This window comes from Merops nubicus, unplaced genomic scaffold, assembly GCF_000691845.1.
Source record: "Merops nubicus isolate BGI_N331 unplaced genomic scaffold, ASM69184v1 scaffold916, whole genome shotgun sequence".
Taxonomy (NCBI): Eukaryota; Metazoa; Chordata; class Aves; order Coraciiformes; family Meropidae; genus Merops; species Merops nubicus.
The window spans coordinates 33827-45411 of NW_008614106.1; the positions used below are offsets into that span (position 1 = coordinate 33827).

General features: G+C 54.3%; 1 protein-coding gene across 1 annotated transcript in view; it reads right to left on the bottom strand.

Annotated features, from left to right (window-relative positions):
* Positions 1-6775, bottom strand: part of RBPMS2 (RNA binding protein with multiple splicing 2) — a gene marked incomplete at its 5' end in the record, with an annotated part of 12208 nt that extends 5433 nt beyond the window's left edge. Inside the window, 5 exons of the mRNA XM_008942083.1 lie at positions 3572-3720; positions 4311-4461; positions 5398-5460; positions 6005-6043; positions 6698-6775. Of these exons, the coding sequence (XP_008940331.1) occupies positions 3572-3720; positions 4311-4461; positions 5398-5460; positions 6005-6043; positions 6698-6775 (480 nt within the window). The remainder of the gene's footprint in view (positions 1-3571; positions 3721-4310; positions 4462-5397; positions 5461-6004; positions 6044-6697) is intronic.
* Positions 6776-11585: the final 4810 nt, after the last annotated feature.

The window sequence follows — 11585 nt, forward strand, 5'->3', positions numbered from 1 at the left end:
CCTTCGTTACGGCTCACAAGACCCAATGTCCTGCCTGTGACCTCAGGTTGCAAGAGAGAAGCCAAGCTCCAGGTAGGAACTTGCTCCGTTTCCAGTAACTGGAGAGGAAAGAGGTGAGATTAGACCCATGGTTGAGGACAGGGTCTGTCCCGGAATGCGACTCTGGAACAAAGTGACCGGCAAGTGCTGTTGTCTAACGTGCCCGCTAGAATTTAGTCGTGTGCTATCGCTGTCACGTCACTCGCCTCCCCCATCATGTGCCAGGAGTGAGGTCAAGGTGTATCTCTGGTTGCCCTCAAAGGATCATGGTTGGGGAGAAACCAGGTTTCTTTCACGCCGAGCGGCAGGGTTGTCTCTGCCCCAGCTCAACCAGGCTGCTCCCCTCCCACTGGCAGGGCCTGGCTGAGCCTGGCTCAGCTGGGAGGAGTTGATGTAAGATGGTGCCATGCTGTGTGCGCCATGTCATGTGCTGCCAAGTTGGAGATGTGGGTTAGAAAGAAGGCCTGGTATCTCATTCCCCAGGCTCTGGTGGGTGGGTAGCGTGAGGCCCATGCACTGGGTTGCCAAGGAGATACGGGCTACAGAGATGGGCAGAAGCTTGCAAATCCCATGGTGCACCTTGGAGGAGAGACGGTTACCTTACCAGTCTTTCCAGACGTGGCTGCCATCATGCTTAACACTTCTAGGAATGGAGCTGTAGGACAGCCACTCCACTAGCTGCAATAAGGCATCACTAGGGTGTCCAATCGCAGGGACAGCTCTGAGCTTCAGGGCTAGCCTGCGCTGGCATCATGGCTGGAGTTCACTAGGGACATCAAAGGAGGGATTTGAGAGAGGGTGGGAGGGAAGGAAGGCAGATGGGACAATCTTCAAGGTGGTGGAGGCCCCACAGGTAGAGGCTCTGAGCAGTCACAGTAGCATCTATAGCAGCTTAGTGCCTGCTGGGAGCACCACCAGGGCACGCCAGGAGTAGCAGCCATCAGTCCCATCTGGGAGCTGCTGACCCACGGCTCCCAGCTGAGACCAGGCCACCTCCTGTCCCTTAGCACTCCTGCCTGCTCTCTGGGCAGCTCCTCAGGAGGTGGCACAGGAGCATGGCAGAGGGTGGCCACCTCCTCTCCTGCTCACTAACAGACTTCAACACAAAGCTCTGAGAGGATGAACGCTTCCAGCATAAATCTTTTGAGACAAGCTCTCAGCTCAGCTACAGCCTCCAACTTCACTCCTGCTTCAGGACTGATTTCTGTGGAGCTGCTACAGCTCTGGCCATCCCCAAGAACATCCTCCAGCCAACACTAGTCTCAGGAGGAAGAACTGCAGCTGCTCTGGAGAACAACTTGTACACCCACCATCCCACCAGCAAGGTGAACCAGCCCCTACCAGTGAGAGCAGAGGGGGGGCTCAGCGTACCACAACTAAGGTTACAGCTTTCAGCCCAGTTTGTGAGCAGAAGTCATCCCACTGACTCACTCCAGCCTGCAAGGGAGAGGGCTCCAGCCAAGCGACCAGGCAGCTTAGAGCTGCCAACCTGAGTAATGTTTAACCCTGTAAAACTTTATTGGTAACATATACTGCACCAGGAGGTCTACTGTGAGGTCACCTCGAGCTGAAGCACAATGCAGCAAGGAGCAGCTCTAACTGCGTGGCCAGCCCAGCTGCTCTTTAGAAGGAGAGCTGGGTCCAGCCATGGGCCTCGTAAGGGCTACAATGGCTCCCAAAGGATTATGGACCTCCTTGAACAGGGAGTCCTACCTATACAGGAGCTCCCTGGAGCCTCAGGGTCATTCTTCAGGCCTGAAGATCTCCTTGAAAATAGCTTGCCAACTGCAGGGTAGAAGCTAAGATCTGGCTGAAGGCCTCCTTGATACCCTCCACTGTATAAGAGTCAAGTTCTTCTCCCAGCCTTGCACCATAAAGTTTTTGTGTCTAACCCTCACACTGAGTCCCCATACAGTCACTGGTGATCATCCTTGAAGCAACTGCAGTAATGATGGTTGAGGGAGCTCATTTCCCCTACCTCAACCACTTCAGCCAAGGCCAGAGGGGTGGTTTTTCCTGGTCCTCCCTACCAGGGGCAGTTCAACCCTTCACACAAGGGACAGGGAAAGGAAGATAGCTTCTCTCCTAGGCTATCTGGAAGCAGAGCACACTCCTGCAGTTGTGGGCACCACCAGTAACTTCCGGAGTGCAACTCTCCCAGTCAAGAACCAGCCTGGCTCTGGAGGCCCTTGGAAGAACAAACCAGTGCCTGGTCCTGCCCTGACCCCAGGTACTTCTTGCCTACTTCAGCCCAACCCTAGCTCAACTAGGAGAAGGGCAAAAGCAGCCAAGGCCTGCAGGTGTGTGAGGGGCAAGACAGAGAAGCCCACAGAGGCCAGGAGCTTGCACCCCCTCCATGCCTCCACATTCCCTTTGAGAAACAACCTTGGGGGGAAGCTGGGCAGTTACAAGCAAGACACTTGCTGGAAGCGAGAAGATGCCAAAGGGACAGCTGAGCTGGCTCTTGGCCAGGTGGACAGGGCGAGAGGTCACAGCTCCTCCTCCTCTTCCTCCTCTGTTTAAGCAGGGAAGCATGGAGCTGAACACCCTGCTTGGCAGGGCAGAGAGCAGAGGTTAAGCCTCCAAGCTCAGAGGTCTAAGCCCAGAGTCCCACTGCCCCAGTCCCCCGTGGCATCACTACAGGAGCACAGCTAGCTGGTAACACCAAGCAGAGCAGGAACAGGGGCTCCAGCTTCTCCTGTCTAGGGGTTCCAAACCAAGCACCTTAACCTGGGATTAGGACATTTCTTCTCCGTTTTGGCTTTCCCTTTGCATTTCCATGGATTCAGGGACATCATGCTCAGCAGGGGTGTTTGACTTGGTAGATCAAGGTCCAGTTTCAGAACAGTACAGGCATCCCTAGACCTACAGCTGTCAGCAAGCATACCCTGGGACACTAGGCAGCTGGTTGCACCACCATCAGCATCTCTGGAGGCTCGTACACAGAGTGACCCTCCCCTAGCCTGCATCCACCTGCTACCACCACTGTCCCATCAGATCAAAGCTCTGATCGCTCATCTCCTGCAGGACATCCTCCAGCAGTTCCAAAAGAGTTTGAGGTGCTTGGCCCAAGGGGGTCCCAGCTGAGCCCCAGAGCTCCAGCTCTGAGCTGAGCCTGTTGCCTTCACTGTGACTTCAAGGAGTACATTTCATCACTATTTGACTTGCTGGCAGGTGGCACTTCCTCCCAGCAGCCCCACAACACGCTTCTCTGGCCACAGGGACCAGCAAACCTAGCCAGAAACTGAGCCCTGGCTTTCTCCCACAGGGAAGCAGGCTGGACCTGCAAGGCCACAACTGATCATCCTACACACCCTGACTGCTCTTGGCCACACAGACCCCTCCCATTTGAGGTTTCCTCAGGGCCGGGGGGGGACCTCCGGGCACTTCAGCCACGAGGAGGCTTTGCCCAGGAGCCAAGGTGCAGAGGGCCAGGGTCAAACCAGCCAAGCAGAGACCCATGGGAGCAAGCACCAGGGCAGGGGAGAGAGGAGAGCCCGGTTCCTGGCACAGGCTACGAGGAGGGACTCACCTGAGCATGAAGAGCAGCGGCGGCCGCGGCAGCCGCCGGGTACGTGAAGGCGGCGTGGGGGATGGCAGGGGTCAGCTCCGTGGTGTACAGCGGGTAAGGAGCCCATGCTTCTGGGGATGCTGGGATAAGAGCTGCTCCAGTCAGGTCATCTAGAGAGAAGGGGGCAAGGCGACAGCATCTCAGCAGTTGGACCCAGCGGCAGGCTTCGGGTTTCCAACGCCAAGCTGAAGCCTTGCCAACTTGGTGAGGTTCGACAGCCCTGCAGCATCTCCGCAACCCCAACGCTCCTCTGGCCTCCCAGCCTTGCCAAGAGGGGCCACAAAGGTGCTCCACCACTGCTCAGCAGCCCACGTGTGCTTTGGGCAGGTTGGTTCACACCCACAGCCCAAGGTTGGTGCCATAGGATGGATGACAGGTCTCTCAGCACCACCTTACAAGCTGCTCAACAAGCCTCAGCAGGGCTGCTCAGCACAGGACTCATCCTTTCTGCTTCACACCTAGGCAAGGTTTGAAGGACTTAGGGTATCACCTGAGCTACCAAAACCAACTCTGCCCTTCCAATGCTTAGCTAGAGTTGGCCAGAAGCCTCACCAGATGCCCATTATTCTCCTGCACCAGGCAGGTTTCAGCCAGAGCATATAAGGGCATGGCTTCCCTCCCACCCTGGCAGCATTCCCAGGGTTTGGGACCTCCCAGGTCCAGCCAGCCACAACATCGAAGTCCCTCCCAGGATACTCACAGGGGTCCCGTGCAATGAAGTGTGCACCCAAGGCAGGGTGGATATTGGTGGGGTTTGGCGTGGCCATCAGCTTGCTCTTGGCCATCTTTGTGTTGGCTTTAGCAAACTCTAACCGCAAGGTCTGGGGGTTCTCTGGGTCAAAGCGGATGCCCTGTCACAGAAGAAAGCACAGGAGTCTCTCAGAGGTGACGTTTCCAGCCTGAGCACAGGCAAAGCCCAAGCAGAGAGCCAAGGCTGCAGTCACACGCCCAGATTTTTGTCACTTCACTGTAACTCTGAAGCTCTCACATGCTCCTAGTTCTACCTTTAGCTGGCCTAGGACCATCACTTCCAACATGAGTGACACAGCTCCAACAAGCAGAGCAGTGATGGCTACCAACCCTGGTCAGGAAAGGTCTGTCTGCCAGAGCTAGGATAAGCCCATCCATATAAGCTCCCACCTGCAGTGCTGCTCCATCTACTGCCAGCCTGGGCAGAGGCACCACCACATGCCCAGGGCAAGGTCTACAGCAGAGCAGAACCAGATCAGTATGTCTTGCTGCCTAGATCCCACTAATCTGCAGGCCCACATGGGATAGTGATGGTTTTTGGTGTGCCCACCATATTGACCATACTCAATCGAGCCTTTTTCTTGAGCTGCAGCAGTTTGGAAACGTTGTGAACATGCTAAAGGGCCTGGGCCACCATGCCTTGCCATAGAAACAACAGCATGGGAAGGCTGGTTTCCTTCCTTTCTGAAGCAAGGACCTTCTAGCTGATGCAGAGGTGTCTGCACAGGTGTCCTGATGTCTGTACAGGTGTGGGAACCACCCATGCCCTCAACAACTCTCTTCCCATCTGTTTGCTAAGGGTTGGTTCCCCTTCCAGAGAAGACCTGCCTGCTTCAGGTACTCCTGCTCAGTGATGCTTGTCTCAACCCAACCATTGAGTAAGTAGATGCAGGACCATTTAGCTTCCATACTTAGGGGCACAGCTGAGACACCCTGGCCCTTCTTATGCTATGGACAAGTCAAGCATCACTGCAGCTCACAGCTCCAGGCGTGGCCCCCAGGTCTCCCCATGGTCTCCCAGGACATCAGGTACTCACATTCAAGGCGTTCTTCGCTGCTTCAGCACCAGCCCTGCTGTCAAAAGTCACAAAGCCAACTGGCTAAAAGAAATAATGCTGATTTCAGTTTGGAAGCCTCTTCCAGCTCCTCAAACTATCCCTACCACCCCCTCTGCCCCAGACAGCTTACAGCAAGCAGGAAAGGCCATCTAAAGATGCATAGGACCTTCAAGCTCTGCTTGGTCTTGAGTCATCAGCCCAAGATTCCTGCTCCATGTCTGCTCCCACCACCCAAAATGCTTTGGCATTTCTAGATGTGAAGAACTGCTCACCCTGGTAGCTCCCAGCAAGGGTACCCCTTGTCCACAAGTGGAACTACCACCCAGGAAGGGACTGGGGAAGGTTTGAGACTGAAACATCAGGCCTCATCCAGCCCATACAGCCCTGGGCAGCAATAGAAGATATAGAGCCATTCAGCATGTCCCAAGAGCTTGGGTCCACCAGGACACTGGGGGCAAGCAGAACCCAGCTGTATACATGGTGCTGAAAATAGTGCTTTATGTAGTGGTATCTGCACCCTCTCCCTCCTGGTATGTCTGATGTTCTCACAAAAGTTCAAAATACCCAAGCTGGAAGAAGGAGGTACCTGCTTTGAAGTGAGCTTGATCAGTGACCCTTCATAACCCTGCAGAAGAGAAGAAATCAGTTCAGCGTCATGTTCCTGAAGGAGCTAACCTACAACCAAGACACAATGTGGCAGCTCCAGGACTTCCCATAGCACCAAATCCTTCTTGAAGCAGGGTTTGCAGCAGGAGCAGGCACATCAACACTTCTCTTCTTCCCCACCAAAAGAGAAGACCTAGATTAGGCTAAGGGCAGAGCAGGTATCTTGGCTAGTCCTTCCTGGCCCTTTGGGAAGAAACCCCATTTCTAGCTCTTCACCAAGTTACTAAGATGGCCACAGAGCATCTTGTGCTAGAAGGGTGCAAACCAAGATACCCCACTTACCCCAAGAACAGCTTATGTGGTGATCTAGTGAAGGATGGACAATTAGGGGATCAAGACTCATCCTCAAAGAAAGGCTGGTCCAGCTGGACCGCAAGACTGACCAAGCAGCCTCATGGAGCCAGGAGACAGCATGATTTCAACAACAGGCTCCAGGGGCAGTTACCCAGCTGACCACAAGCCATGGTGGTTTCATACCAGGTTCCCAAAGCTTTCAGCCAGAAGGCCTACCTTCCCACTCCATCCTTGCTTCCCCCGACAGAGATCTTTGCTGCAGGGTTGGCCACAAGACAGCATCTTTCCCACCAAAGACCAAACTGATAGACCTTCTTACCTTGAATGGTCGGAAGAGTAGGTAGAGCTCTCTGGGCTTGATATCCACAGGAAGGCCACTGACAAACAATGTCCGTACCTAGCAAAGAGGTCAACGAAATCTAGTAAAAGGAGATGCTTAGCACCAAAGCAGGAGCAAAGTTCAGAAGCTAGGAGCAGTAAGAGTAGGACAGCTTGCACCAAAGGTGGCCTTGCAGGCACTAACTCTTCCCTACATGAGAGAACTGTTGTCCAGGACACAACACATCCAAGTCCTCTTCCCCCGCCACAAAGGATTGAGACCTTTACAGATATTCAGTCTCGAGGAGAATAGTCTGGGTTGATTAGGGCATGGACACCAGCCCCTGCCAAAAGCACTCCATCAGAGTTCGGCATGTCAAAGGTCCAGAAGAGACCAGTGCAAACCCCAATTGTCTCTAGCTCTTTCTACAGGTCATACACCAGGAGAAACAACACTGAAGGCTCATGGCCTGGGAGAATTCCACTCAACAGTTAGATTCTCAGAGCCACCTTCTCCCTCCACTGGGAGATATTGGCCAGCAGCCTATTTCCATAAGAAGCAGCACAGTGAAGCCACCAAGACTTCTTGCAAATCAACAGAGAGCTGGAAAGGAAAGTTACACAGAGGTCACCAAGACACTAGTCATTGTTAAGAAGGACCAGGAGTCCACAAGCACAGCTTGGCCAACACTGACAGATAGGCAAGGGAAGACAGAAGACTACAGGAATGAGATGAAACTCCATGTTCCTTGCTTTTCATTGCACAGAGGTGCCATCCACCAAGCCAGTCCCAGCAAGCCAGGAGAAGTTCATGGGACAGCACTGATGGCCAAATGCTCAGAATGGCACCAAAGAGCATCAGATGTTTTTCAGCTGCAAAACATGCAGCAGAAACAGAAGTCCTAAGCCAGAGCACATCTCCTGGCCCATGTCCATTCTGGACAGACCCTGTTCCACTTGCAGGGCAGAAGATCCCTGCTCCCACATTTTTGCTTGGCTGTCTCCCCTTCCTCAGAGAAAGCAGGCTGTACCTGGCACCTTGTTAAACCTCTTTTGCAACCGAAGTGAGCAGCACACCTGGGGTAGAGACAGTGGCCACTTGTGCACACAGAAGCACCCAGCAGAGCCTCTGCAACCTGTAACTCTTTGGGAGCAGTCAGGTTCGGACTCCTCCAAGCAGGGGAGTTTCTCCTATTTACAGGAGAAAACACACGCACCCTTGAGCTCCTGTGCCCAAGACACAGGATAGGGAGGAACCCTTCCCATCAACTCAAGAGGCAGCTTAAGCCCTCCAGGATGGACACTGATCATGAAACTCTTGGGGTCCTCTGCCCCTCTTGCTCCTCCACCCATGCCAAGACCAAGGGCTGCCACCACCCAGTGAACACCCCAGTGGGCTGCTGCCACCCCCTGTTAGAGTGCAGAATCCTTCTGCGGCCTGGCCTACCTGAAGACTGCTGCAGAAGGCAACCACTGAGCATCCTTCCCTCCAACCTGGCATCTTGCCCATCCTCTCCACTGATGCCTCAGCTTGGATGGCCCTACCACACCCCCCAGGCTTTTGCTTTGCCCTGTCTTGGGAAGCAGGATTCTATCTGAAGCACTTCAGAAACACTTTCCATGCCCAGGCTCCATCCTATGGGTCTCCCCACCTAGCCCAGCCCCTCCTCTGATGCATTGATGCATCGCTCCAGGGCCACCTCGTGCCCAAAGAGAGGGGGCGATGGCTGTGTCTCTCGGCTTGCTGGCTGCATCAAAGACATTAGTGCTTGCACTTCAGCCTGAGCTACACGGAGCTCCTGTGGTGCATTCCCAGAAGACTCCCAGCCATCTCTTGCAGGGGAGGACTGTGCAGCGTGTGATGGCACACATGTGCCTCAGCCATGTGAAAGCACCATCCATCCCTTTTCAATATTTCAGGATGCGAGTGTGCTCAGCCCCGAGAATGAATGTTTCTTCCAAGCAGATAGAAATCTGCAGCCCTGTTGGGTCTCTAAATGGTCCCATGATGTGTCTCTTGGTAAGTCCTTGCGACAGGCGTGACGGAATGGAAGACAGGGGAGGGGAAGCCAGCTACTCAGAGCCCTTACAGCAGCTTGAACAGAGCAACGCAGGTGTCCAGGAAAGCTCTTTGTTCAGAAGTAACCAGCTCCTAAGGCCAGCCCCAGAAGTTGCTGCTAAGGATGGGGGAGTAGGAGACCTCCTCTCACAGGCTGAAAGCTTTGCTCAGCCTCCAGGTCCAGCTTGTCACCATACACAGCATTGGAAGGGGATCCCAGCCAACCTACAGCACCCACAAGGGCTGGCATTGCCTGGGCAATCCCGAATGCCACCAGCTAACCACTTCAAACCAGGTTTCCCCAACGGTGCCAAGAGAGACTAAGGAATGTCCCTGCTCAGAAGAACTTGCTAGAAGTGATGAGACCAAGCAGTTGGTTTTCTGAGATCTCTGCAATTCAACACATCCATAAGTCATCTAGAAAAGGGTGAGGGGAGAGTAAGACCAAGTTATCCAGGGAGAGAAGGGTGAGGCTGGTAAGAGACCCAAGCGACACGTTTGAGGTAAGCCAGAGGGAAATCATGTCTGAGATCAGGTGTGAACGTGGGATGAGCAGCAGTCAGAAAGCAAAGGAGATCTGGGTTGTCCCACAGGAGAAAAGCAGGAGACAACTTGCCAGCTAGAGCATCTTGTACACTGTGAGCAGCCCTGGTCCAGCTTCCTCCCCCTGCTCCCAAAAAAGAGGGAACTGTAAATGAGGGTAACAGGGTCTGGACAAGCATCTTCCAGTGGATTCAAACCAGGACTCTCCAGTCAGGCCTTTGCAGCCCAAGGCAGGCTATGAGAGGCACCAGGACCAGGCAGGGCTGATGAATCCAGGCTTCCAGCCCTTGCACTCAACATGCCAAGACAGAGTAAGCTTCAGCTTAAATACCTGTGCTCTGCTTCAGCTCCTTGCCACCAAACTCCAGATCCATCAAGACATTCAGCCTCCTCACAGAGCAGCTGGAAAAGCCACCAGAAAAGAAAAAAAATCCGTGCAGGGCTGGATCAGGAACTGCCTGGGACGTGGAGAAGATGAAGCAGAAGCCGATCTCCAAGAACACCTTGCTCTTAAGCTTGCTCTTAGCCTCTGCCACCAGCCACTCGAGCTGAGATACCAAGGGGAGAGCAACCAGGACAGCAGATCTTAACTGGATAGCCATGCATGGGGAGAACCAGGGCAGTGGGCAGGTAGCAGCTCTGGCCTAGGACAGCCCCACAGGGTCACGCTGCTGGAGGCCCTGCATGAAATACTTCCCCTGCCCCCACTCAGGGGATGTCCCCCCTCCAAACACCCGGCAGAGATGGAGGAGAGCCTTGGAAAACAAGGTGGACAAGACCATCTAAGCCATTTCTTTGAGAGGGAGGATCCCAGCATAGCTTCCCATGCAGGAGGAGGAAGGGACAAGGACAAACCCATTTAGTGATCAAGTCCTTGGTGGCCCTAAAGCAGATTTTCCACAGCTGCATGTCCCAGAAGACACACACATACCAGGTGGCCAGCACAGCCACATACGTAGCACCAAGGCTTTAAAAGAAACCAAATAGCAGCACCTGCCTCTTCCTACTACCACTCCAGCACTGCCAGGAGGTCAGCGTGGGTCATAAAACATCCACATCTCCTGCAGGATGCCCATTCCACAGGACCAGACCTTCAACTGCAGGACCCACAGCCCTGCTCTGGCTCAGCCATGGCCAATCCAGCCCCTCAAAACCAGCCAGGTCCTGGGGCCAGGCTCCCAGCACCTGGAGCACACAAGCCTTTACCAATAGTGGTTAGGAGACACCTGAAGACAGTTACAGTAGGAGTATGCTCTGGTGCCTCATCCACACCATGCCACTGGATGTCCCCCCCAACTTCCAGGAAGCCACCCCTTGCTATAAGCCATTTTTTTTCCTGGAGAAAAGCCACAGAATCATAGAATTGTTTTGATTGGAAGAGACCATTAAGATAATGGAGTCCAACTGTTGCCCCAGCACTGCCAGGTCCCCACTGACCTGTGTCCCTCAGCACCACATCTCCACGGCTTGGAAACCCCTCCAGGGATGGGGACTCCACCACTGCCCTGGGCAGCCTGGGACAGCCTTCAAGGGGAAGAAATTATTCCTCAGGTCCAACCTAAACCCCCCCGGGGAAACTTGAGTATGTTTCCTCTTGTCTTATCACTTGTTCCCTTGGAGAAGAGACCAACTCCACCTAACTCCAACCTCCTATCAGGGAGAGACAGGTCTCCCCTAAGCCTCCTTTGCTACAGGCTCAGCACCCCCAGTTCCCCCTCGCTGCTCCTCACTAGACTCGTGCTCTAAACCCCTGACCACATCCCACTTGTGCACACCAGTTTGTCCACCCAGCCTTCTTCCAGGGCCACCAGCAGAAGGGAGCCTTACACCATCCTGCCAAGGACTTAGACAACCTCTGTTACAGCAGCCCAGAGGCAGCCACCCTGAGATCCAGGAGCTCAGGCACTGGGGCTACAGCTCTCCAGCCCAGTGGGGTTCCTCTTGGGCACCTGGAGCTGCCAGCAGAGAAGCAGGGGAGATACAGAGCCCTGGCCACCAGCAACAAAGTTATGGCCACTTGACGTGAGGCTGCTGGAATGCAGTGAGACCACGGCTGCCTGGGGAGCCAGGACTTATAAGGCAGGGAGGGGAAAGCTCAGGAACCCAGCCACGGGGCTTAAAAATGGGAAAGCACCTTCAGCTTGCTTAAAAATAGGACTTGGGGCTCCAGGGTTCCTGCTGCTGCACCAGGTGGGGCCAGCCCTGGGCAGCTTTGCTCCTCAGCACATCAAATTCCCAGGAAGCACATGGGAAAGAGAAGGGTGGTCTATGCTATGGCAGCCCAGAA